Raw genomic sequence first — 27,874 nt, 5'->3', positions numbered from 1 at the left:
CTAATAAAGACCACTGCAACAAATCCTATAGTCACTACTCTTCAAATTATTTCTCTTGTTTTCAGTTTGAGACATCATCTAATTTACACTGATTGTAGGGTTATTAGTGCCTGTGTTTTAAAATGCCAATGGTTGCCAGGCTGCCTGCCCCATCTAGCCCGCTGTTGATGTCTTTTGCTCTCTGTGGAGGGCCAAGTGTTTCCTTTGTGCTAAAAAGAAAATCACAAAGTCCATGTGTGTGCTTTAATAGCATATATTCAAAATACACAGGGAGTTCCCCCCCATTAGCCGAAATAGGTGTTTTTTTGTTTGCATGTTTAAAACCTCCCTAAATGCCAGCTTTTATTTGTGTTGTGCATTCAGTCCTTACTGAACTATGCATGAGAATATGCCTCAACTCATGCAGAGAACATGTAGACAAGCTGTGGTTCCCCAAAATGACTTTTTGAAAGGAGCTGGGACACTGTTTTATTGGCAGAGTAGTGAACTTCAAGAGATTGGTCCTTAAAAGGAAACGCATTGTAGAGCTTCTGAGTTATTTCCATAGCAATGGTTGCAGCATGCTTTCTATTGTCAGCCCTATTTTCTTAATCTTCCTCTTATTTTTACTTTTTCCAAGGTACTTTTTGTATCTTAAGTTTGTCATACACCCCATCTATTTAGAGGATCAGCACTTAAGTGCTATCACAAGGGATTCTGCAGCAATGTACAGGAGTTTTGTTTGTTAATTTTTAGTTTGTGATTAGTCAGATAAAGCATCTCGGATGTAAGAAAAATGACTGAAACAGTTCTTCTGCCTTGCTTGGGATCATCAGCCTCAGGACCTGCTTTGAGTTAAAAAATCCGAACACGTGCTGCTTGGTTTTCTTCAGTGGCAAGCTGGGGTTTCAGGAGTGGCCAGCGGGTAACTCAGAATTACCCATTCTGAAATCCTGGCAGATGCCATTGTAAACAGCGAGCCCTTATTGTTAATGCTGCAGATGCTGGAGTCAGGTTAAGATCTAATTTCTTTAAAAAGGAAGTTTTGCAGCTTTTCCTTAGAAAATAGCAGTGAAAACAGCTAGAATTTTTAAAGATGTATGCCAGTGGGTTGAGCGCAGTTCTCAGCATGGGGTAAAAGGGCTATTCTAGCTCTAGGGGTTTTAGGATCATCCTCTTAAAAACTGTAGGCCATGCTGGTTTGCTTAGATAAAGGGACAGAGCTGTACACGGTGGATTTACTCTGTTGTACTCATTGCCTTCCTCTCTTCCCCTCACCTCTCCAAATTACGGCTCTGTATAAGATTGATTAGTGTAAACTGCTGCTCACTGAGTTTAAGAGGAACAATTTTCTGCAGCTCCTTTGCACTGGTTTGAAAGGAAAAAAAAAAAAAGCCAAACATTCTGCTTAATTAAGACCTAAAGAGGCGGTGCAAACTTTTGATGATTAATTGAAGCATGCTTTAGACTGATGCATATTTAGTTATTATAATGTGATAATTTTATCTTGTTATACAAACTACTCCCTTTGGGAACATGATTTAACACTGCAAACACTTGGTGTTTATTGCGTTGTTCATTATGAAAAATACACAGGCTAAAAACCACAAGGAGATGTATCTGAACAGTATCTGTGCAGCGGGTGCAGGGAGTTACTTCTTCCACCTGTAATGACACAACTCAGGGGCAGAAAAACAGTATTGGAACTCTCAGAATAGCTTTCCCTGTGAAGAATTGAGAACTCAGAAAAACAGAGGCTGGAAATTCAGATCTTGCAGTGCACCTCGAAGCAATGTATCTTTCTGTTGCTTGGTGTATTTATGGAAGACAGCGGTACTGATATTCTGCTGAAAACGCTCCTGTTACTCTTGAGTTGTCTCTGTGCCAGCTCCTCTTTGTCTCACCTGTACGAGTACCCACGCTACCTGTCGTGAGCGTGACAGACCCGAGAACGTGCTAAATACATTGCAAGAGCAAGTCGTAAAGTCACAAGCCCAGATGGAGGGAAAAAAATACAGTTGTTGAAAAATATTTTCTTTCACTTCAGCATGATCTGTACCAGAAACTTGCAAACATTATTTTCGTACTTTACAAACGTGTGTCAGCCGAGCTATGTGAGTCCTGAAAGTGATGGTGAATGATCTGCATCAGAAGAGCTGCTCCAGCGAGAGCTCACATGAAGGACATGGGCATGATGTCCGGATAAGCTCATGTTACTCAAGCAGATATACTGAGCTAGACTGCTAGTGAAAGTTTGTGAGCAAAGGAGAACATTGCTGGTGTAGTAGACCCATGTCATTACTGTGGAGAGGCTTTCTTAGTGCAGATCTAATAAAAAAAATATTGGAATATAGATTCAAGACAGATAAGCAGTCTCAAACTACTGGATTTGAAATTCCCCACTTCCTTGCTTTCTTGTTGCAGGAGGTTCTTCTTGCTCAGTGCTCTAGGGACTGGGATTTGATGTATTTTCCTGAAAGAAGGGCAGGAGTCTGCTAAAGTGATTTTAAAAGAATTTGGCCTTACAAGACAGTTCTGTGAAAAAGTGAGGCGAGTCTTATCTTGAATGAAAGATCTGAATTGCTGGTTTTGGATTATTCCAGTTTGTGTTTAGCAAAAGACAATGATTAAATTACTAGCCTTTGGCTTTCCTTATTTCACACCTTTTTTTTTTTTAAGTTATTGTTTCCTGCTGCTGTGGATTGTAATGGTAGAAATACATGGGCTATTACTTTTCCGTTAATGTTACAGTCTATTTTTTCAGTCACTAAGCTTAAAGCACTGTAATGAAACATTCCTATTAGTTTTTTTCACAACTTCTGCTCAGATCTTCATTGCAACTAGTGTCACAGAATCACAGAATGCTTGGGGTTGGAAGTGACCTCTGGAGATCATCTAGTCCATCCCCCTTGCAGGTTCACCTAGAGCAGGTTGCACAGGAATGCATCCAGGCGGGTTTTGAATATCAAGAAAGCAAGCACATGATGAGGTTTAGACCTTTATCATTGTCCCCAGCTTTTCTCCTCACCCATAAACCATAGGGCATGGCTCTGTACCCATCCCAGGTATGGGTCCTTTTCTCTGCTGTTCTTAGCTTCACTTGAAGCTAAAGGAAAGGGATTTGTTTTAAGAGTTTTCCTCCCACCAAGCTGCACAGGGCTCCTGTTGGTGGTTTGTAGGGACTTAGTCACATGATATTGGATATTTTATTTTATCGCCTGATGAGTTGCATTACAAGAGTCCCATCAGAAATTTACTTGGGCAGATGTACAGCTGAGAAAACAAAGGTGACTTAAAAGTGACATGTACTAACATGTACTGTTCCAGGAGGCACATGCTCTTTCCTGGCTGCTTTTTGTGACCATACTCAGCTAATCCTTTTGTAGCAGTGTTCTTGAGTCTTTTAAAGGGAAGAAGCATCTAGTTGTATTATTAGTCTTGCTATTAAAAGGACGATATTGTATATGACCATTCTTTGATGACTGGGGGAGAAGGGAGTAGAAGAGAGAAATAATTCAAGTTCTCTATGTTTAGGCAGACTCCTTCCCTCCCTTTCTCTCTTCTTTCAAAATGATGAACATTTTGATTAATATTGATGATGCCTTCTGTATATCAGCTGTCTCTTCTGGAAGTGCAGACAGTGCCTGGAAGTAGTAGTTTGTAGACCATTTTCTGTTGTTCTCTTGACTGTCAGATCCATGGACCACAAGTGAAGCAATGCTGCTTCAAAGGAGTTCACATGGGGTGGCGGTGAAGTTCTGCTGCTCAGGCCATGGGAAGACAACAGCTTGACAGAGTAGATACTTGTCCCTCTCCTCTTCTTGCCAGGATCTATCTTAGATCTATCTTTGGCAGAAGGAGGTGGACTGAGCCTTACTGTCCTGCATGGCCTCCCGCAGAGAAGTGAGTAATGCGGCTTTTATGTGTAAACAGTTGTTGCTGCTGCTGGGATGCTGTGTAATTGAAAGTGGACAATGTGGTCTTTCTGCTCATCTGTGGGAGACAGTTATTGTGTGTCAGGGCACAGGAGTTGAATGGTAGCTGAGGGGCTGTGAAGTCACACATGAAAGTCCCTGGCAGAGCTCTGTGCTTCACCTTAAAAACTGCGCCCCAGACAAGCCAACCTGTTTCAGAAAGAGTTACTCCAGTGCCTTCTTTGCCAGTGAACTCTCTTTCAGCTCTATAATTTTTTTTTTTTCATTTATGACAGTTACTCTCACCAGATATGAATGCTATTAGAAAGATCTATCACTGGTAGATCTTTTATTTTCCAGAGATAAAGTACTTGTTATCAGTAGGAGAATATATGTTGCTGTTATCTGAAACAAGAGCTTGCTGTGTCTCTCCTTTGGTTCACAGGATCTTCTGTTGCCCCAGTATGTTCAAAGGGGCAAGTTCAATCTGTAAGGAATTGGTTTACTATGGTCCAAAAGTAGCTGAATCAGGGCATCTTTGTAGAAGCTTAGTACTTCAAAAAATTAAAGGTAAAAATGGTGGGAAGAGCTCTTGGGCTGTACTGCAGTAGTTGGCATCCTTGCCAAGGCTGGTTCAGAGAGAAAGCTGTGACAGCCCCATGCAACACCACCGTAACAGCACCCTGCGCTCCTGTGCTGCTGGCTGAGATGACAACCAGCTCAAGGGCAGGATTCTTGACCCTGTAGATGGCTAGTGATAATTTTGGCCAAATTGCTTTGATTTCCCTTGATGTTCGGTATGTGAAAGCATTTATAATATTACCAAATCCCATTCTAAAAGGTAAGTGATAAAATACATTAAACACAAATCTGTGTTATAACGTGGCCTAAATATAGGTTTAAAGGTAGACAGTCTGATTAAAACTAAAAGGTCATTATTTTACATTGTATAGTTTTATTTGTAGCTATAAATCATAACACAATTTGTGGGAGGAAAAAAGTTATTAAACTGGCAGTATTTATTCCGTTAAGGTGAATATAATGCAGCACGTAGCACTGAGTTATGATAGCCAGGGAAAGGAGCCAAATCACTCTGCTAAAAATTAGTTTGCCAATAATTTTACAGAATGATGACAGCATAGCTTCAGAAACAAATCCTTTATAGGGAAATGGGATGGCTGCATGACACTCTCTGAGCTATGAATTCTCCACAGTGCATGGACCAGGAACTGCTTTAACAATTAGTCTTCAGGGATTTTTCTATTTCTAGAAGTTAGACAATGGCTGCCATCTGTAACTGAAAGGTCACGCTCCATCATAGACTGGACCTAAGAAACTGAAGAATTCCCAGTTTTAAGTTAAAAATATTCACACTAACTTATGTCTTGATCTGTTTAGGAGGCTTAACTATTCACTGTCCCCATCTGTGAGGCTGGGGTGTGAATGATGACCACATAAGGATATTGGTAGCACTTTAATAATAAGCCCTGTTTTGTTTTTTGTTTTTTTTTTTTTGGATATAGCAGGAGGCTACAACATTCATAATGCACTTTAGAAATCGAAAGAGACTTGGGAAGTCTGCCTGAATTAAAATTTGACCGATGAACATAAAGACTGTACAGTAACCTGGCAGACTTTACCACAGTGCTGCATCTTCCTTCTTGCTCAAGTCTGTGTTCCTGTGACTGCTGTATTCACATGGAAACTTCTCATTTTGTATGCTACCCATTATTTTGAAACAACACTGAAAAGGGGTATTTCGTGTTCCTTCTTATTTAGAAGAGGGCTCTTGTTAGAGACCTGCCTTGGTGCAGTACCTTCAGGGTGTGTTTTATCACCAGCTTGCTGAGCAGAACCTCTCAGGGGCTCACTACAACAGACTGTAAGTAACAAGAACAAAGCAGCAATACTCATTACGCCTCTAGTCTCGGTTACTTGCTTAATAAAGACTCGTGCACTCTTAAACGTGCTTAAAAAGCTCTTGAGATTTCCCGAGCTTTTGAGCAATGCACCATTTTTTAAGCTAATAATCTTTTCCAGCCATCTTGGAAGCTCTACCAATCTGCTGAGCCTGGCTGGCACAGGTCACCGGTTGCCCGAGGACGAAGCCGGTGATCACAGACATGCACAGTTCTGCTCTCAGGGAGGATTTAGAAATAAGATGAGCCGGTGCTGCTTGTATCTAAGAGTAAGTGTGCAGATGTCTGAGGAAGGTGTTTGCATCTTGTGTAAACATTGTTCTTATATTTTTGTTGTAGAAGATGATGTGTCAAATGTACAAATAATGTGTGCCTGGTGCCAGAAAGTTGGAATCAAGCGCTATTCCCTGAGTATGGGAAGTGAAGTGAAATGCTTCTGCAGCGAGAAGTGCTTTGCAGCTTGCCGAAGAGCATATTTCAAGAGAAACAAGGTAAGAGAAATAAGGAAAGATGTAACCTACATAGACATAACTTTAATCAGGCCCAGCCTGGGTCCCATTTAGCATCTAATAGAAACTCTTTTCTTTTGTTTTCTCTGTCTCACCTAGTCCCTCCACTTTCCATCTGTATCGTCTGTTGAACTGTCAGCCCTTTACTAACTCTGTTTCTTTCAGTTTCCTTCAGTTTGATGCTTGGGTTTTGTGAGAGTCAGGGAACTTAAATTCTAATAAGCAGCAACATAGGAGTCCCAATTTGGCCTTAGAGTCTCAGGATACTTCCTGCATAAACATGACCAAGAAGAGAAATCATGGAAATAGAGTAGAAGAGGGTTGTATATGACAGCATCACTAAGTCCCATGACACTGGGACCATGTCCAGTGGGTAAATATTTTGGGGCCTAAGTCTGGGTCCCATCATGATAGTGGACATCTTCCCACTGCTGCTAGTGGGTGGTAGTTTCAGTATTTTAAAGGGTATCATAATGAATAAATTATCATTGCTGCAAAATTCGGACACTATACGAGTTTTGTGTTGGGGTAAGCAATGTTAGAACATCTAGAGTAGCGTGAAAACCCTTCCCACTCAATTTAAATTTAACTCGGTCTAAAATTAGAATGCAATCCTAATATTGAATGTCTACAAAAATTGCTGTAATTGCTGAAGTACAGTGCCTGAAAATGCCCTCTAGGTTATTTCAGCAGCTGCTTTTCTGCAGCAGAATGCGTGATATGTCATTTACAGAAAAATAACAAAAGAACACTCCAGCATTTTTACTTGTTGAAAAAGTAGCTGTGACCTTTTGGTACTTAATACTATGAGTCTTTGGGTAGCCTTAATTGTCTTAGAAATATTTATTATTCAAAAAACCCTTTACATTTTGATTTTCTAAATGATGCCGTTTTCCCTCATGCCACAGAATATTCCAAGCCTGTCAAGTTCAAATTGAATTCAGGTCTCTAAATCTGGTCTTTTACATCTGTGGTAATAACAAAAAAGTACATATGTATCTTAGATTTAAGATGCAATGTTATTAGCAAATTACCCTCCTTTATAAATTTTGGTAATATCATTCTGCCAAAAAAAAAAAAAAAAAGGAAAATAATGCCCGAAGAATTAGGTTGCAGAAATCAGTGGAGTGGAATTTTAGTGGCAGTCTTGGAGAATCAAGCTCATAATGCCTACTGGAGCAGACAGGCAAGTTAAAGTCACATGAGTCTTCTGCAAGTAGTGGTGTTTACATCCTTTTTTATCTAGGAGAAGTGTAAACGAGGGATATACATGCTCCTTAGATGCTCCTCGTTTGAAAATAAGCTCCCATGGATGTATGTGAATGTGTGCACATGCATGTTTATGCATAGGAGGCTCAATGTGCCTTACAATGTGTAAGACACTCTGTAGTGACAGGATCCAGGTCACCATCAGTTGATGCTCCTGTGGCTTTCAGTCACAAATGCACATGGATAAGACAGTTCACAGTAATGGAGGCATTGTCAGTGATCCTAGCTAAGTGATCCTGTGTGTCCAGCCGTGATCAGTACCAGATAATTTGGCCAGCTGTGTGGAGGCAGATGAAAGAACAACCAGCTCATGGTAGATTCTCTTTCCTCTACAGCTTAGATCCTGAAACAGGAGTCTTAGATCTCTTACTAAATGAAAGTAAACATGTTAACATAATGCATAAGTGTACTTCAACCACTTTCTAACCTATGAGTAGTAGGATTCAGTAACAGTTTATGACCATGAATTCCATCAGTCAGGCAATATATGCAGAAGTTCCCTTTTACCTGACTTACAATCTGTTACTCATGTGCTTTGTTGGAGGCCACCCTGTCCTTGTATTATGTGAAAGGATGAATTAGAGCATCTCATTCCTTCTGGTTCCCTTTCCTATACTTAACTTCTTCTGGAAGCTAAAAGGTGCTGAATATTTCCATCCAGAAAGCTCTCTGTATTAATAATTTTGTATATATGTATATCTAAATAACAATACATGTTCCTAATCTTTTCATATACCATCATATCCCAGTGAAATGCCCTATTCTTCACTAAAGAGGTTGCACATTAACAAAATGTCATATGGGAGGACTTGGCAAAACATGATGACATAACATATAATTGATAATGTGTTGGTTGCTACATTGGCTCCGCTTCAGAGCTAAGCCAGTGAGTCTAATTTTCTTTCTCTTTGCACCTGTGGAATCTGGAATTGCACAGGATCTGACCTGGCAGGGGAAAACTGGAACTGCTCCTTGCATGTGTATTTATGGCATGAGATGATCAGGAGACAGAATATTTAGAAAGTGCTGCCATTAAATTGGGACAAGTGCAGTAGAATTCAGCAGACCTTCATGCTTCTTATTTTGCACTTCACCTGTTAGTAATAGAGTGGAGTCTTGAGGAACAAGATCAAAGGAAAAGACTGCAATACTTTCAGATTTAACTGCTGACCTTTAATCTGTTACTACTAGTCCAACAGCGTACCTGTCTTCTCCATGAGTCTAATGCTTATTTATGTATTTAAGAAGCTATGCCACTCTACACTTTCTCATTTTTCAAACAGAGGAGTAAAATAGTCACGTTTCACGTGCCTTATGTATGTTTTAAACAGCAGATCTCCGCAACAATATAGTGCTGTATTAAGTTAAATATGTACAGCTGCTGCATTTCTGGGAGCTGACAGGACTTTGTGGTCACTTCATTTAAGGCTTGAATTTCCTAATGGATTGTGTTAAGCTGTCTTCCCTCCCTCCCCTCGATAAGAAGTGCTGTAATAAGCACTTGCTTAAAATGATAGGACTGTTTAAACAGTAAAGAATAAGTCATTGCTAATGTCTCAAAACAGCACTAAGTAATGCTGCAAATTATCCATCCCTAAATACTGATTCCTGGGTGCAGAATTAGGATTTTTTCCTCTCCCATACACAGGGCAAATGCACACTGAACGATGCATGCCCACAGATTCCCAGCTGGGAGAAGGCTTGGCATGAGGCCACCTTGAAGGAGAATCATAGAATCATTTTGGTTGGAAGAGACCCTCAAGATCATCGAGTCCAACTATTAACCTAATGCTGGCACTAAACCATGCCCCTGAGAACCTCATCTACACATCTTTTAAACACCTCTAGGGATGGTGGCTCCACCACTTCACTGGGCAGCCTGTTCCAATGCCCAACAGCCCTTTCCTTCAAGAAACTTTTCCTAATATCCCAACCTAAACCTCCCCTGGCCCTCTTGTCCTATCACTTGCTACTTGGGAGAAGAGAGACCAACACCCTCCATGCTCCAACCTCCTTTCAGGTAGTTGTAGACAGCGATAAGGTCTCCCCTCAGCCTCCTTTTCTCCAGGCCAAACAGCCCCAGTTCCCTGAGCTGCTCCTCATCAGACTTGTGCTCCAGGCCCCTCACCAGCTTCATTGCCCTTCTCTGAACAATCTCCAGCACCTCAATTTCTTTCTTGTACTGAGAGGCCCAAAACTGAACACAGGATTTGAGGTGCGGTGTCATCAGTCCTGAATACAGGAGGACAATCACTTCCCTCGTCCTGCTGGCCACACTATTCCTGATACAAGCCAGGATGCTGTTGGCCCTTTTGGCCACCTGAGCACACTGCTGGCTCATGTTCAGCTGGCTGTCAACCAACACCAAGGAAAGTGCTGCAAAAAGCCCCAGGCTAAGTGGGCACTGGCTGCTCCCAACCTCTGACTCCTTCCCAGCCCTTTCCTGTCCTGGGTTTAGCAAGAATAGCAACACACCAGAATGAGCCAGTACCTTGCTGGCCTTGGGAGTGTTTGAACCCAAGCAGTTTAGTCAGAGGTACACATCAGTCCTTCCTGCCTTTTGTCCCAGGGCACTTCTGTCCGTTTGTCCTCCAAAAGCTCTGCCCCTACACTCTGCATCCATATGTAGTTGTCAGGGAGCTTCATGGCTGGGATGAGAGTTTGTAAGGAAAAAGACTCGCATGATTTTAAGTTAAGTTGCTCTTCTCTTAAGGAATGCAGACTTTGCTGCAGGTATCCCCATGCCTTGGAAGAACAGAAAAAAAAAATATTTTGAAATTATAATGGGTCTCCCCATGGAGTGTAATTTTATTTAAATTACTAGAAATAAATGAACAAAAAATCGTGGGTTTTACCCTATTAGGCAAAAAACAAAGTATTTATACTAGACCCGATTTAGAAAAAAACTAGCAATACCATTATCATCCCCAAAGAAAAATAACCCAAATCTGAATTCCTGCTCCTGTTTAATCTAGTATGCATAGTCAAATATACATAATGAACTAGTGTATAATGATAACCTGTTGTGCATAATAATACCAGTTAAAACTAAGTATTGCAGGAAAAGGGAGCATTTCGTACTAATGTTTGTCATTGAAGATTTAGGATTTGAAGCTGTTCTGTTGCTCCCTTCCTTAGAGATTTTATTTTATAGGTCAACTAATATAAAGTTAAGTACCAAAGAAGCACATAAGGGCAAAAAGCACCAGACCACCAAGTTTCAAAAAATTAAATTTAAAGGGAATGACTGGATTCATAATTGGATCCAGTGAGTTTGAAGCCTGAAAAGATTAATTTTGAAATTAAGTTTATTGACTCAGTGGGTCAGAAAACAAATTCATTATGACCAAATAGCCAAACCTAGAATGAAGACTGGATTCAGAGAGGTTATAGCCTCTGTTCACAGATATATTAAAGGATAATTTACTTGATTTGACTTAAAACATCAGAGATGAAGTGACTGCAAGATTGTCAGGTGGTATTTTATAACTGACCTTGTTGCTGTTTTGCACTGCCTCCCAGTCACAAAAAAAAGATAGATATTTTTGTTTACACTGCAGTCAAATTTCATTTATACTAATAAACAAAAAGGCATAAATCAAAAAGAGTAAAGTGCTGTTTAGCAATGTGAAGATGTAAATGATGATGGCTCTTTTCTCCCCATATGGGATGGTGATGGGCAGCACCATGTGTGAGTTGGTAGCGCAGAGAGGCAGTGTGTTTTATGCTCTTTTATCTCATTTGTCTGGCAAGAATGAATGTGAATGATCAAGTGGGACTGTAAGAAGTCGTATGCATTTATTTAGTCCTCGGTTCCATTGCATTAGAGAGTTACATTTTCAAATTGTATTTAAAGACAATGAAGTGCACACAACATCATAAAGCTTTAGTACTCCTGCCTGAGTGAGTTTTTTGTTAATTAATATATATCACTATGTGATTAATACTGACATGTATATCCAAACACATACTAAAAACTGGAAGTAAACAGCAGCTATCATAATTCTCCCAAGTTATTCCCAAGGGTTGTCAGAGAAAGTTCTCTTGATTTCAAGCTTTATTGTGCAGCCTAACAGCGCATAAGAAACATTTAACAACCTCTTTGTTAAGTCAATAAGTAACAGCTAAAAAAAATGTTACTTTTTACTCTTTCTTATGCACCTGCGAAATTTAATTTGTAAAATGATCATCATTCATGGAAATTTGCTTAAAGCAACTTGATGCAAATAATGCCTCTGAAAGAACTTAGCTTTTACATCTTCCTTTAGAATCCCTTTCCATAATAAGTTTTGGAACACGTGAGGCTCTGAATAGGAAACCTATTGCTCCTAGAGATTAACTTGCATTAATTAGGTCTTCAGAAAGGTCATTGTAGAGCAGGTGTCATATCTGATTTGCATGAAATCATCCATATTTGGTTCTGTGGAGCCGTAGAGAAGTGGGATTTAATAAACGTTTCACAAAGTTGCTTCTTCTGCTGTGGGTTTGTGTAGAATGTATATTCACATATTGTATTTTGCATATTGTGTAGAATACATATTTATGTGCATGTGTGCGTGTGCACATCTGCAGGTGTGTGGACACCTCTTTGCCACACGAGCCAATTAATAGGGTTCCTTGCAAATGCTTCGAAGGTAGAAGGGGAAAAGATGGTGAACATCTCCATAGCTGATTGCTATGTTCGGGTATAAATGAGTGCTGGTGAGTGAAGATGAGATGCTGAGTCTGCAGAGGAAGTAGTTCAAGTGTGGGACACAACTGCAAATTTCCTTGAGGAACTGTCTGGAGAAGAAGGGGAAAGGAAAATATCATCCCTCAGAGGATGTTTTTAAGGTTTGTGGAGCGTAGAAGGTCGCAGACACTTACCAAGAATCTGGAACAGACACTGAAATATCAAGCAAATCTTGAGCTGTGAAAGAGACGGGTGGCATCAGTTGGAAAGGAGAAGAGTTGGCATCATTGTCTAACTGTCATCAGCTGGCTTTTTTACTTTCTGGATACTAAACCCAGAAATCTCATAAAACTCCTCTAAACCAGAGCTAGGATTTTTCATTATTGGAAGAGGCAAATGAAATTCCAAATTAACCTACTGAGACCATCAGTCAGAATATTTCCCTGCTCACACACAGCAAAGCAAAACATATTAACATTGCTAACGATTAAATGCATCAGCACCTGACTGATGCCACCGATGACTTAATGAAGGGATCTGGCAAACCCAGTGTGCTTGTCAGTTTGCAAACTCAATGGACATTTTACTGTCCATCTGCTGCCATTTAATACTATAAATTTGAATCAAATTCCCATTGTCTGAATTACTAGCAGGTATCCAATCCAATTAAAAGGCGTGTTCACTTTTAATTTTAACCACCATGTCACATTACATCAGTCGTGTTGCATTCTGGCTACTTTGGTTATATCAAGATGAATACGCTAATTACAGTTTCAGAATCTGCTACCTCGTGGACAGCAGGCGTTTAATTCAAATGAAGTGACCAGTTTACGTGAGGTGTCCTCATATCACTTCTGGACAGCTTCAGCGATTGCATCTCTCCTTCTTGCCAGAAGTAGGTTTTGTTTACATACAGATGTTACAACAAAACACCAGTAATTGCATTAGGACTTGACTAGAAATGCTTTCAAGGCTTTTGCACACTTGGTATGTGCAGTTTAGAGCAATGATTTGGATTTAAATAGATGTTATGACACCTTGATATTGGAGATGTGAAAGAAGTTGCTGCCTGCCAGAGTGACTGAGGAAGAAAGGTGGCCAGTAGCTATTTTTCTGGAGGTTACTAAGGTGCTTTACTGAAGTGTTCGCTTAGATGAACTTTGGGGGGGGAGAAGGAGACACTAGGGGAAAATCAGACATTTTGCTATGTTAAAGAGTTTGGCAAGATAGACTTCATGATCTGTGTCCAGGACATTTTTATATCACCAAGGGATTTTTGATTAAAGAGTTTAGATGCATAGTAATGATGCATTCAGAAAATGAGCAGATCTAATACACAGGGGTGCTTACTTTACCTCTGAACTGCTTTGGCTCCAACCTATGTGAGCTCGGCAATCGCTCAGAAAAATCTTGCTCTTCCCGACATTGGAGTGTCTCGGGTTAGGTTACATTAGCTTAGCCCATATTGCCTTGGTCTCATATGAAATTAGGCACCTTCCAGCTTTTTTTCCATGTGATCAACACAGAATGAGCATCTTTATTCTGATGAAAACTTAGGATAGATCTCCAAAGTGAATGTGATTTGCACAGATTATATTTGGTGCCACTTTTCCCTTTCCTGATGAACACATCAATCATTAATACTAATATGAGCTAGGCAAATAATGAAATGCATATTAAATAATATGTTTGTTCAAAAATATCATGACATTTGAATACATTATTGCCTTAATGCATCTGTTCACTTATCAGTCAGCTCATTAACTTAGGGAAATATTGAAAAAGGAGCTTGACTATTTTTTTCACTCTATATATTTTTATTTAAAAAGCAAAATTAAGCAAATATGTTTTTCAAAAATATGTTTGGATTAGGAACATTGTTATGAATGACACCCTTCATACATACTCCTGAAAGGACTTATGGAATATTACAATTAACCAATTAGTTTAATGGTTTGAAATTCTCCCCAGGTCATTTCTAGTCCTAAAGTTTCTCAGGAGCACGTGTTGCTGTTATGCATCACCGTCCAGTGGAGTTGTGGCAGTTCTTGTCAGGTGATGGTTTGTATTTAATTATTCTTTTACTCTTCCAAAGTGGTGACTTCACTCTCCATCATGCATAGAAATGTTGGGAAAAATTCAAGGATGAAACTGAGTCAGACCAAAGATGTTCATAGAATCGTAGAATGGTTAGGGTTGGAAGAGACCTTAAAGATCACCTAGTTCCAACCACCTGCCATGGGCAGGGACACTTTCCACTAGACCCAGTTGCTCGAAGCCCCATCCAGCCTGACCTTGAACACTTCCAGGGATGGGGCATCCACAAGTTATTCAGCCAGCCTTTTCCAGTGAAGAATTTATTCCTTATATCTAATCTAAATCTACCCTCCTTCAGTTTAAAGCTATTACCATTTTTTCTGTCACTACATGGTCTTGTAAAAAGTCCCTCTCCAGCTTTCTTGTAGATCTCCTTTAGGTACCAGAAGGCTGCTGTAAGGTCTCCCCATATCCTTCTTTTCTGAACAACCTCAACTGTCCCAGCATTTTTTCATGGAAGAGGTACTCCGACACTCTTAGCATCTTGGTGGGCCTCCTCTGGGCTCGCCCCAACAGGCCCATGTCCCTCTGATGTTGGGGGCTCCAGAGCTGGACACAGGACTCCAGGTGGGGTCTCATGAGAGCAGAGGGGCGGGATCAGCTCCTTTGACCTGCTGGTCACACTTCTTTTGATGGAGCCCAGGATATGTTTGGCTCTCTGGGCTGTGACCACATATTGCCAGCTCGTGTTGAGCTTCTCATCAACCAACACCCCCAGGGCTTTCTTCTCAGGGCTGCTCTCAATCATTTCTCTGCCCAGCCTGTATTTGTGCTTGGGATTGCCTTGACCCATGTGCAGGAGCTTGAACTTGGCCTTGTTGAACTTCATGAGGTTCGCACAGGCCCACCTCCGAAGCCTGTCACAGTCCCTCTGGATGGCATCCCTTCCCTCCAGTGTGTCGACCACACTACACAGCTTGGTCTCATTGCCAAACTTGCTGAGGGAGCACTCAGTCCCACGGTCCATGTCACCAACAAAAAAGTGAAATCACATTGTACATCTCTTGTCCCCTCTAGGTAGGAGTCTTTCATCCCTTTTAGGTTTGTTTGCAAACATTTGCTGGTTTATGGGAAGACCAAAGAAAGCCTTACACACGTTAACCTTGAATCTGGCCTAGTGGGTCTAGATGAGGCTTGGAGAGGCCAAATGGTTATAACTTAAAAGCTGCCAGATGAACAGGAAAATCTGCTACTGGGAATTCTTAAAGTCAGCTTCTTGCTGTATATCAAGCTATGCTTGATGTGCAAGTGTTAAACTTGCCGGAAGAATGACGTGGGGTTTATAGGGCAAAACTCTGAAAATGTGAAATATCTTTCCTGTAGAAAATAATTTCTGCAATAACAAAAGACAGTTTGCTGTCCAGCTGAGTTCAGTGATAGGCTGCTCTGTCAAAAACCCAAGCATTTACGAATCACCCATTTCAGTTTAAATTGGGCTGAAAGTAAACATGAGTTGCAAGTTGTCAGCCAGGATGCACTTTTGTATCTAAAGTAAACGCACTAACCTGTATAAGTTCTAGAAACAGTCATCAAGTATCTGATGGTTTTGAGGGTGAGAGGGTCATTTGTGTGTATGTGTGGCTTCAGATGGTTTTGTTTTATTTAAACTCCTGCCTAAGGAGCTGGGGACTAGGCTCTGCCTCTGTTGCACAGAGCGGCTGGCAGAGATGCTCAGGGTGGAGACGTGGCTCCGTTGCTGTCCATTTATGTTAAAAGCAGAGCATAGCATCTCCCTGTCTCTTATCTGGGCTTTGTGAGGGTGAGGACCTTCCGTGGAGTATAGCAGCCCAACACAGCTTCACGAAGTGGTGTGTGAGAACATCATGGACTCAGCTTCCACATTAGCACTGACCAAAACCACTAATTTTCCCAGTACTGTATAGTGGGATAGAGTGGTGGTCTGTCTCATCTGTGTCCCTTCTCTCCCCTGACATTTGGACTGTCATGTCAAAAGGGAAACCTGTTAAGTTAGAAATCAACCAACCACCCAGTCTCAGGTAGTCTTATTATTTTTAATTTAGCCCCAAGGCTTTCACAGTTGTGGTGCACAGTGCTACTAAATCAGATGGAAGAGAGCTCCTAGAACTAAATCTAAGTCTTAAAAGCTTAATATAGAGATTTAGACAGAACACTGACATTTAGGTGCTTGTGAGGAGGTACATTTGAATAGTTTTATGGTATAGAAATAATAATAGTCAACTTTGGCCATTGTCAAATAGTGCAGTCTCATGCCTCCGTTTCAGGAGCAATTTATCAATATCAATGCCTTGATAAGGCAGCTCCTGACTGAGTTTTGTCTAATGCACGGACATTAAAAGAACTGGTGGTTGTACTCTTAATCTCCGTGGTGGAAGGTAGTAACTTTATCCTAAAGAAAGGAAGGACCAGGAATTCTGACAGAGAAGGCTCTAAAATACCGAGGAAAAGGGTTAACCAAGAGAAAGTTTAAAAAAAAGGGGGAAAAATAAGCATTGAATCACTCTGGAGGCTATTTAAGAACACCATATTAGATGCACAGATGGTATGTATACCTCTGAGCAAGGAAAAAGTAGAAAGGGGAGAGTAAATCTGGCATAGTTAAGTGAAGAAGTGCATAAGCTTAAAGGGACACTGTCAACTTAAAAATCACACTTTTATTGGAAAATTTGTTACCTGCTGCTGTTACAAACAACACCTATGATTACTGTAACTGAAAAATGAGACAAACAAATCCCTCTGATTTGTGGAGTGCTTCCTTTGAGCCTGATCTGGATTCCATTGGCATCGGTGGGTGACATCCTATTGCTTGTAATAAGCCCTGGATCAGGCCTTGTGCACGTTTGCCTGGACGTTGTATGTGGGCAGTTTCATTATTTTGCATGCGGTCTGTTTTCTTATTGTTCGTGTGTTTTTTTTCACACACAAGAGAGAAAAAAACATTTTTTAAATCAGATTGGAAGTGTGGTTGTTAAACCCTGGAAATGCCAACAGGGTCCCAGGCACACTTGTACCAAATGTTTCACTTTTGAAAGACAAAACTCATCCCTCAAAAATTTTGAGAAAGTAATCAAGCAAGGTATAACCAAAGGTCTCAGAGGTAAAGTGCAGGAATAAAAGGACAAGGAAATTAACCTGAAAGGCATATATACAAGGCACTGTAGAAGGTATACAGAAAGTGTCCCTGTAGGAAACAAAAGCCACCTGTAAGTCCCCTGCTCCCACAGGCCACCCAACTGTGACTCCAGCCCCTTCTAAAAAAACAGAAGAGCAGAAAAATTAAATTAAATTTTCTGTGTCCATCTTCATCACAGAGGATGATGAGGAAATTCCTTTTCCAAGGACACTTTTCATAGGAAATCAGAGTGTGGCCTTACAGCAGAAATTGAAGTCTCTTAGGAGGAAGTTATGGAACAACTTCAGCAACTCAAGAGCAGTAAATCACCAGGAGCAGATGGTGCTCAGCCGAGTGTTCCTAAGGAAATGAAAGTGTGAAGCAGCAGAGATATTGACAAGGATCTGCAATATATCATTAAAACCAGCAACTGTTCCTGAAAATTTGGAAGTCATTTGTGTGGTGTTTAAAAAAAAATAAAACAAAACAACAACCAAAAAAGAGAGATAAGAAGGTTTTTTTTTCCTTTGTGAGCATGGGAAATGAAGCTGAGAGTTCTTAAGCAATTTTTGTTTAATTTGCTTAATGGCAGAATAAAGTAACTTCCAGGCAGGCCTGACCTGGCAGGTTGTAATATTGAAAAGAACAGCTAGGATATAATTTTAATATGTAACAGCTTTTAGAGAAAGATATTTAGGTGCACATAGTTTATTTGGACTCAGGATCACTTTTGCTGGAAAAAGGTTGTTTATTTTTTATGTGTTATTTGATGTCTGTGGGTATTTTGATGCCCTCCATGGAAACAATGAACACATTTTGGCACAGTGGCATGCCTCGGCCTACATTTTCGTATGAAGTTAGACATTTAAATAAGAAGCTGATTGCATTCCAAAGGACCTGACTTCAGTGCCAACACAAAAATTACTTCATACTGCTGAGGAGTGTTTTTATATGTGCTTAAAAAGTTTTTGCTTCAATTTGCTATAGAAAAAAAAATTTGTTTTTAGAAAAAATTTGAATTTTTCAACAAAAAGCAGATACTTTGAAGTGCAAACCAAGTCAACTAGATCCCCATTTTCTCCAGTTATGCCATATGGACAAGGAGTAACAGAGGAGTACAGAGGTTTTGCCAAGCAAACACAGCTAGTATGTACACACATGCATGGAAAACAGCCGAGGGAGGGAAATTAGAAGTTCTAATGGATTTAGAATTTAGTAAAGCACTTGAAATAGCATCTCATGAAATCTTACCCTCAGATTAATTCAAATTACTTTGAATATGAACGCCATCAAGTGGCCTGAAAACGGGCTCAAGGAATAAAGCAAAGGGTGATGATAAAGAACAGCATATCAGGTTGTGTGTAGAGCAGTGCCAGAGGGACTTGTGTGAGGCTGGTCGTGTTTCATGTTTCATTAATGTTCTCCAGGAGAGAAGAGAGAGCCAGTTCACAAGCTCTGCAGATGATACTGAACTGGGAGAAGTTGCAGATACCAGATAGGACAAAAAATAATTCTCTGGAGGAATCAGAAATAATGAAAAAAAACCAACTAATTTACTTGTGCTTTGACAAAAGTGAGTTAATATGTCAAGGGGAAAGAAAAAAGTGTGTGGGGGGAAACCCAACCTGGAAAAAAACAGTTGTAGTGGAATGAGTGAAGCTGAACAAGAGCCTGAATGTAAGGACAGGAAAGGGCCATAAGTTGAACTGTGCAGAGGTAAATGGTAGTTAAAGGCCACAGATGTATGGAGTATGGGGGTGTTGAGGAGGATGGTTGGGTGGTTGCTGAAACATGGATTGGGCAAGGAGCAGCAAGATTTGGAGGGAGCGTGGATGGGCAGGTTGAAGGGATGAACAGAGTCAAAGATGATTTAGGGAATACAAAAAGGTGTTAAGCCTGTGGAGAAGGAGGGGAAGGCTGGACAGTTCATCTTTTGAAATTTCAATGTATGATACTTTGATGTGTTAGTACTTGGAACTGTGGCCTGAAATGAGCTGCTTTGCTTGGGATGGACTAAGCTGGGGCAAGTAAACACTAGTAAATACAGAAGCTGGCACTGGCAGAGGGAATGCATACACCGTCTTCTGTGTATTTTCCATCACCAATGTCTGCAGAAATGAAAGGATAGCATACTCGGATTCCGCAAGCAGTGTTACTTCCCAGAATTACACTGCCCATTTTTAGACTGAACTATCACAAATAGTAGTTAAAGGCCTGAGCCACAAGCCACTGAAATAAACAGGAGTGCTCTGTCTGGAGTAGCAGTTGGACTGGACCTTAAATTAAATAGCATAGTTGCAAAGGTTCAGTAAAACTGATGATTATTAGCAAAATGTATATCTAAGCCAAATAAAAGAACAATGGAAACCAAACCTCATTCATCAGAGATACTGCCTGCCAGTGTAAGCCCCAGATGCATCCCATAACTGCATAGATTATGGGATATTTTTCACTCCTTTCTTCAGGTATTGGCTATTATCAGCTGCAATTTGCCAGATGAGATGAACAAATGAGCTGATCACTATGGCGAGACCCATCTTCCTAATCAGAGCGGTTGCACTGATGGCATGGCAAGCATGAAGGGCTCTGTGACATAATCCAAATCTAAATTGACGTGTCCCATTTGGTCAGCCAAATATGTAACTGGTGTAAGCAGGCATATCTTTATTAAAATCAATGGGGCTACTTACATCATCTGTGATTTTGGCCCACTGTAGGAACTGTAATAACTCAATTTTGTTCTTACTGGGTCTGGAGAAGCACTAGGTTTGCTGTAGTGTCACTGGAAAGTTTTTTTGTTATTATCATTAAAATTAAAATGTTTTGTCTCCCTTGCAGTCATCTCAAATCCTTCATAAAAATTTTCAGCGTTCATAATGCAGTCGTCAGTGTCACCACACTGTTCTTTATTTTCTAGTATTTACTGGTGATGCAAATAATGAAAATGTAGAAAACTTTTAATAAAAACATTAAAGCAATATGTGAGGTTGTGTTCAATCTCGCATAGTAAGGGCTATTTTTAAAGAAGTGTCATGTAGAACTCTTAATACATTATATCTGGACATTTCAGTATAAAATGTAATGTGTAGCACCTTCGCTATGCCTAACTTTTCCGAAGAACAAAAATAGAGATATGCTTGTTGCATTGTTTGTAAGATGTTTCCTAAAATGGGTTTCCTAAAGACAGCTAATTGCATATGTGGTTATTTTGAGCTCTTTGTTTCTTCACCTTTGAATTTAAGTTTGAACAACTCAATATAAATTGCAGAACAGAATACGCAATAAGGTACTGACCACTAGTTTCAAATCAAAGGAAGTATTTTGGTCCTGCAGATATTAGGGACAACACTTCCACTGATGTCAGTAGGATGAGAACTGAATCCCAAGCTACAAGCCAATGGTGGCATTTCAACAGGAAAAAATGAGGAGTTAGATATTTGTCTGTGTACTTCATGGTCTACAATTAGCACTTTTTGCTGATAAAGCTGTATAAGGTATTTTAAATTTAACCTGATTTATATTAAATAAAATAAAGCCTGGGTCTGCCACACTTGGTCTGGGCAGCTCTTTATTCTCCAGTAGCTCATGGCAGGGAGGCAATGCACATTTTTCCTCCTTCACCATTCTGCCTTATCCTTTCCCTTGCTTTATTAAGTGGAACCTTTCTAGCCTTTGAAATACAGCTACCAAACTTTTAACCTCTCTCTGACTATGTCTTCCTACATTTCTTAACCTTTTTCTGCACTTTCACTGATGAGGTTAGGGTAAGGTATGGCATTTACTGTTCCATGTTGTGTTCTGTATTTGCAGCATGTCTTGTGTTGTCTTATGGATGTTTTCTTAGGTTGTTTTTTTCTAGTGAAAGGTACTGAAGAGATTCTAGTTGTTTTTTCTCTATGCCCTTAACGGGGTTTAACGTATCACCCCATTAAACAGTCATTTCTTCTGTGCAATTGTAATTACTGGAATGTAGGTTGCTATTATTAATCATCTTCTCATTCGTACTGTTACATTCATCATGTTAGGAGACGCGGGTGTACGTTTGGATCCAGCAGGATGACAACTTCTTATTCGCGGTGATCCAAAATTGAACCCGTGAAGCAAAGAATGACTTTTACAAGTCATTTTCCTGTTTGCCAATTTTGAAGGTAGCTCTGTGCCATTTTGCAGCACTCCATGCTAATTGTGACCCGTGTGGATTTAGGGATTTCATGAATAATACAAGAGATGCAGGAGCAGTTGGAAAAAAAGCCACAACAGTTTCGCACGTTGTTTGTGTCAGGGCTCAGTAATGGATTTACCCTCGAACGCAGCCACCGCTAAGAAGACATTCTGGTTTCCAGGGCCTCATACTATGCATGCAGGACTCATTTTGGTTTTGCACACCCGGCTCTCTCGCTGCTCTCCCTTTGTTTCCAAATAGCGCTTGCTCTGCTGCGTCCATGTGCCTTCACGTATTCCTACAGGAAATCTACTTTCACGCCCAAGAGGAAGAAAGTCTAGCAGCACGTTTTCTGCAAATAAGCATATTCCTCTGGGAAGCGTGCTTGCAGAGGAGCAAAGAGGACAGCGCAGCTGTAAACATTCGGCTCTGAGACAATCAGTGCCCCAGCAGGAGCACCTTCCCCGCACAGCTGTACAATTCCCTTTGCTCTCTAGAAGGCACTGCACCCTACGTGCAGTTTCCAAGCTACATTTAACACAATTGCCCATCAGCACTTAGGAAGCAGTTACCACAGAAACCCAGCAGAGACCAATTAGTCACATGATTAAATTAATTAAAATAACCCAGGGTATCTGCCATCTTGCTTCTTTCTGCTACGCATAGCGCATGACTCAGGCGGAGCTGTAATTGGGTAGCATTATTATGCCTTTTAATCCTAGAATCATCTTCACACTGTACTGGAGGTGGTCTTTGATTTTTCCTTTTCCACCGGTCTGTGTAAATCCCTTCCCAGAGATCCGTGTTATTCCCTTGCCGCAGAGATGCATTATTCCTTCTCTGGAGATCTGTGTTATTGCACAAAACCCATTCTCCAGCCCCCTCAATAAGCCAAGTAGTATCAAATTTACAAAACATCAGATTTAACAACAGTGAGATTTGTTATGTTTGGGATAAGAGGATTTGGAAACATTTTCAATTGCACAGCTAAGACTTTTTGGAGGTCTTTAATGACAGCTCTAACAATACTTGCCAGAGAGAGCTCTGTAATATGTATTAGCACTTGACCTGAGAATTGTAAACCGCTAAGAAAAGACTGTATGTTGTGTCTTCATTTCCCAAGTAATACTGTTATTGCGGTGGGGTGCATTTAAGTGGAACAAGCTGTCTGCCTAGTAAGACTGATTCCTAGGAAAGGCAGGCAGTTCAGTTTGTTCTCATTTTTAAAACCTAGAAATGCACAGTCATATTCTATCTTAGTAAATCAGTCCTTTGTCCTTGGTCCTTTGGCTGCCCTTATAATGGCATCCCCTGAATATCCATGTCAGCTAGGGTTTTCTTCTATTATATCAGTGTCATACTTCTGCATGCACACAAATCATCTCTACCTGAAATGGCATAAAACATGGAACATTGCAATTTCCATCTCATCAAAGATTTGCTGGTGACTGCTCTGAAGTTACCTTGATCCATGGCACCAAAGGAAAATAATAATAAAAAAATTAATACTGTTTCTGGCCCCAGAGTGCAGAGCAGCTTGCCTCTCCAAAGCAGATTCCATACAAACAGACTTGACAAAATAGCATGCATAAATTACACGGCTCTGATGCATTAATTCGTGCCTAACAGAGCAAGTGGCAACAACACTACATCCACAATAGATGGGTGTAAGATGGAAGAAATGAAGTCTGTGGGTTAATGTATAAATAATCAACTGTTACGGAATTTGCAAATATTATGGAAGAAAGCTAGCAGGTTTTGTGCGTGCTGTATTGCTAAAGTGCCATGCACAAACACATTTGTGAGGCTTAACTGGCTCTGACTGGCCTGTCAGGAAGGATGTACATGTTTGGCAGTGCTGAGGCACAGATGCTCCAATATGAGATAAGGTCTAGTTGTGAAATGAGCTCTCTGTCCACCAGAGTAACGCCAGTGACAAAAGTGAGCCTCCACTAAGTCCCAGTATGTTTCCCGAGGTGAAGCAAGCCTTCTGCCAAGTATGATGCTAGTCTGTGATTTTATAGAAATTATCCCCAACTGACCAACATCACCTGCATCCAGGACACACACACACACACATAAATTACCAGGCATAAATGAAACCAGTGCTCTGAGCGTTTCCATTTTACTCATGTTTTGCTTGTAAATTGTCATGGGCTGCTGCAGTGTGTGTAATACCCACTGAAAAATTACCTCTCGTGTAATGTTTGATCTTGCTATTTTTGCAATAAGTGACAATAAGAACACTGGAAAAGAAATTCCCTGTGGAATCACCCGGTTTTACAGTGTAGTAGTCCCACAGAAATTGGTTGAATTATGTTTCTATAAAACTGAAGTAAACTAGTGGAAAATCTGGTCTGAAGATTGTATACCTAGCGGGCACATGCTGTTATTTCCAGAATTAAAAAATGTCTCATAAATATACTCATGAAAAGGAGAAGGATGCGTTCTGTTTCATATTTAAAGTACTTCATCAACAACCTGCCTAATAAGATCTCAAAGCTTTTCTCACTTTATAACACAGAAGAAAAAAGCATTTTTTTTTCAGACTAGAGCAATGAAAAGTTTTGACTGTGGTTTCTTGTCATGCTGTGTAAAATAAATGTGTCTGAAGGTAAAGGACAGACTCTTCCGTAATGGCTGAAGTGATGGCAAAAACTGAGGTGTCTGTTTTGTAGTTTCCAGTGTAAACAGGAAGGGAAGAGTTTTTCCTTTGATGTTCAGGGGCTCTATGTTTTTGATATAAGTTTCTTGATATGGTTTTCTGGCTTTTCCCAGGGAACAGACAGCCCTCCTCAGCCGAGTGTTACGGTGGAGTGAATGGTGATGGAAATATGGGTCCCTCTCCCAGTTGTCCTTGGAGTGGGATTCATAAACAAGAGAGCAGGGGCTGAAGTGGGTCAGTACAGACCTCTGTGCCATATCCACATTTCAGAGAGATGTGGGACCTCTTCCTGAAGCAGGAGACAGAGCAGTCCTGTGGGCACTGTTCTCCTCGCCAGGTAGTTTTTGGGGCTGGTAGGGGCACTTCTGAAGTACAGTCACTGAGCTCCTGCTGGGCCAGTCACTCCAGGAGCACACTGATTAGAGGTAGGGATTACAGAAACAGAGAAGTACTGGGGAGTAAAGAACATAATGTTTCAGTTGTGGAGATCTCGGGCAGTGGGAGATTTGCAAAGGACTTCAGCGGGATTCCAAGCTTCCTTTGTACAAAGGTGAATAAATTATATTTGCTCTCCTTGGAATAAGAAAAAAGGAGGATATGAAAAGAAACTTGATGAAGTGCAAGCAATTTTGAAATAACTATTGTGAATGAATGTCATAAAAGCATAGTGTATTACATGCCAGAATAAATGAAAGCAAATCAAGATAGCAAAAGCATTTTTGTGGAATATTTTCTGCTCATCACAATAGCCAAAGCAAAGATTAAAGAGCCATATTGTAATGATTTGATTTTTCTAGGTGTTGTGAATACCTTGTCTCTCAGGAACTGTGATAGGGATTACAGCAAGACATCCATGTCTGGGAAAGTCAGGCCCTCTTTGGCTGAAATCAGTAGGAAGCCTGAATTGAGTAGGAGTAAAGTGATTAGCATTTGGCTTACGTGATTTTAAACAGGAGGAATGGATAAAACATGTACTTCTAAATCATTTATGTATGATTTTTTTGTGTGTGTGATTAGAGGACATGTAAGATAGTCTTCAGGCCTAAGTAAATAGTCTGATGAATCACGAGAAGGAGTGCCGGTGAAAGAGATGCAGTGCCCTCTTAGAGTGAGGGAGAAGGGAATATAGGTGAGAGGAGGATAATTTTGGGGGTTTCCTTTTTGCAAGAAGTCATTGTCGCTAGTTCAGAAAGAGCTGGTGAACCTACAGCAGTCCAATATGCAGGATTCATCCATCTCTAATCTCGCCACTCATTTGTATCCTAAAATGGCTCTGACTTAGAAGTGGTTAGGGCAGAAATAACCTCCTGGAGGACTTCCAGGCATTTCTCTACATTGCAAGAGGTTTTGTTGAGTTTAATCCTACTCTATCCTCATGACATTACTAGACAAAAGCATATAATAAATAATCTGAGAGACTGTAAGGAGGTTCTCTGTGTTTTGATGTGTTTCAATAGCTTTCTTCCACTCCTTGAAGTCCAGAAAGTTGAACAGAATAAGTAAAAGTTCATAACTATCTTTCCCAGCTTGTGTATAGTATTAACTGTGTAGGCTGCGGGGTTGAATTCTGGTCATTCTCAGTTTGTCTCGAGTGATTTTAATAGATTAACTAATTATTTTGGAACAGCTGTATTCACAAGTGGGCCATTGCTTTAGGCATGGACCTGTTAGTATGAAGGATGTTGCTGGTATTCTTGATTAGAAACAGTGTACAATTTTGGATAAATGTCAGGTGAGAATTATCTAACTCAAAGCATGGGGGGACTTGTTTCCTAGCCAGCTGGGATAAAGGAAGATCCAGGTGATTCCAGTTTAGACAGATACAGCTTGTTCTGAGGCCATTTGGATTGGACCCAGTTTCCAAAGCCATATCCTGTATGGCTTGGGTTATCATTCAGGCTTTACGTAAACTGGATGGGAGTCATTTTGCTTTTGCCCGTTTCTCCAAAATTCCTTTGTCTGAAAGCTCAACACTTTTTAATTCTCTCAGCAGCATTTTCCATTAGTCTTGATCTCCTTTGCCTGTCCTTCTCTCCCTGCTGGCACCAGCTTCTGCTTGCTCCTTCGACGTTTCTCATCTGTCGTACCTGCTCTCTGTATCTGCCCTCATGGATCCTGGCACCTCTATACACCGCTGTCACTTACTGTGATCTCCACAAGAAATCAGAGAAAACTGTTTCTAAATTCCATATAACGAAGACTATTTTTTTTTTTTCCCTCAGAAGCACTATGTTGTCTTTTAACATACGCTTATATATATTCCTTGTGCTAGGAAGCAATAGTAACCATGTCCCTGTTATTCCCCTGCCATAGTCAGTAGATTCGTAATACAATGGCAAAATAATGTGGCTCTGCCTTGGGAGCTGGCAGCCACTATAGGTGGCACGGGGCAAATGACACATAGGTAATGCTTTTATTTACGTGCCTTCACTAGATTCTTAGTGATTTTCACCGACACTTCTGCAGCAAAAACTGGTCTCCATGAGGAGCAGAGAGTGACTCTTGAGGAAATTTTTGTTTATAGATGTCCTCTGTGGATTTCCATGCCCTTTTTGCTCTCCAGCTGTCCCCTCTGCTTCCTTCTAAGCACATGTACAGTTTCTTTTCACAGCTCTCTGGGGTCTAAATCCTGGCCACTTTGAAAATCAGAGGTTAAACTCAATCGGCTTCAGCAGGGGCAAGATTTTAGCCCAAATACTCTCACTGAGCAGATGCCGTACATTGCAGGTGGGTATGCGTGGCTCTCTGCTGGGACAAAGGAGAGTTGCCAGTGAGTGCCAGAGGAGAGGCTGAGGGATGCCAAACCAATATGTATCAATGTTATCATCTTTGCCTTTCGGAGCTGCTTACAGCACTGCATGCTCCTCTGTCGCTTCCACTCAGATTAAAAACCACAGTGAAATGTTCCTTTTTGTGCTTCTGAATGGGAAATCAGAGATAACTTGGATACCTAATATGTATCTGAAAAGATAAGTGGGAGTATTTTTCCCCTCTGTTGAAGAGTGTTGCAGAAAGAAGCAGTTGTCATGAACTATCTATAAGATGGTTCACTTTTCCAGAGAGTTTACTGCTGTTCATCTTTCATTACCCCAGGATATTTACAGGTAGCATATTCATTACCTTGAACATTCCCGCATGCTTGTACGAGAACGCAGTGTACAGATTCTAGGAGACAGGCTCTGTAGCGCACAAAGACAGGATATTCTCGTTTAACGTTTTAATTTCACTGCACCAAACTGTGGAGCTGCAACATACGTGACTTAGGGCTGACTTAGCGTGCGAGACTCAGCGACACAGGGAGTTTTGACTGGCCACATTGCGTGTCACGTTAAAGAGCCTTTTGTCTCCATTCAGGCTTCTGAAACAAGACAAATTATGATATTTTCCTGTTAATTTCTGTTAATTTCTTTCCTTAATGAGTTTCATTAAAATCAAAGCTTCCGGAAGACTGAGCCATGACAGCTGTCTAAAGGCTGTTTCACTTGCTATGGGCTGTTTGGGCTGAATAATTATTTCAGCTTTGTGAGGATTATTTCTTTAAATAAGAACAATGATGCACTGTTTGGGAAGAGAAACAAATGCTTGGAGTGGTGCAGC

General features: G+C 40.6%; 1 protein-coding gene across 2 annotated transcripts in view; it reads left to right on the top strand.

The window, feature by feature from the left end:
• The window catches only part of SOBP (sine oculis binding protein homolog), a 117,737-nt gene that overhangs the window by 16,642 nt on the left and 73,221 nt on the right, over positions 1-27,874 (top strand). For both annotated transcript variants that reach the window (XM_065834292.2, XM_065834291.2), the window contains exon 4: positions 6,152-6,303. In XM_065834292.2, coding sequence (XP_065690364.1) covers positions 6,152-6,303 — 152 coding nt within the window. The remainder of the gene's footprint in view (positions 1-6,151; positions 6,304-27,874) is intronic.

The sequence above is a fragment of the Patagioenas fasciata genome, chromosome 3 (genome assembly GCF_037038585.1).
Source record: "Patagioenas fasciata isolate bPatFas1 chromosome 3, bPatFas1.hap1, whole genome shotgun sequence".
Taxonomy (NCBI): domain Eukaryota; kingdom Metazoa; phylum Chordata; class Aves; order Columbiformes; family Columbidae; genus Patagioenas; species Patagioenas fasciata.
This window is presented reverse-complemented; position numbering and strand designations above follow the sequence as displayed.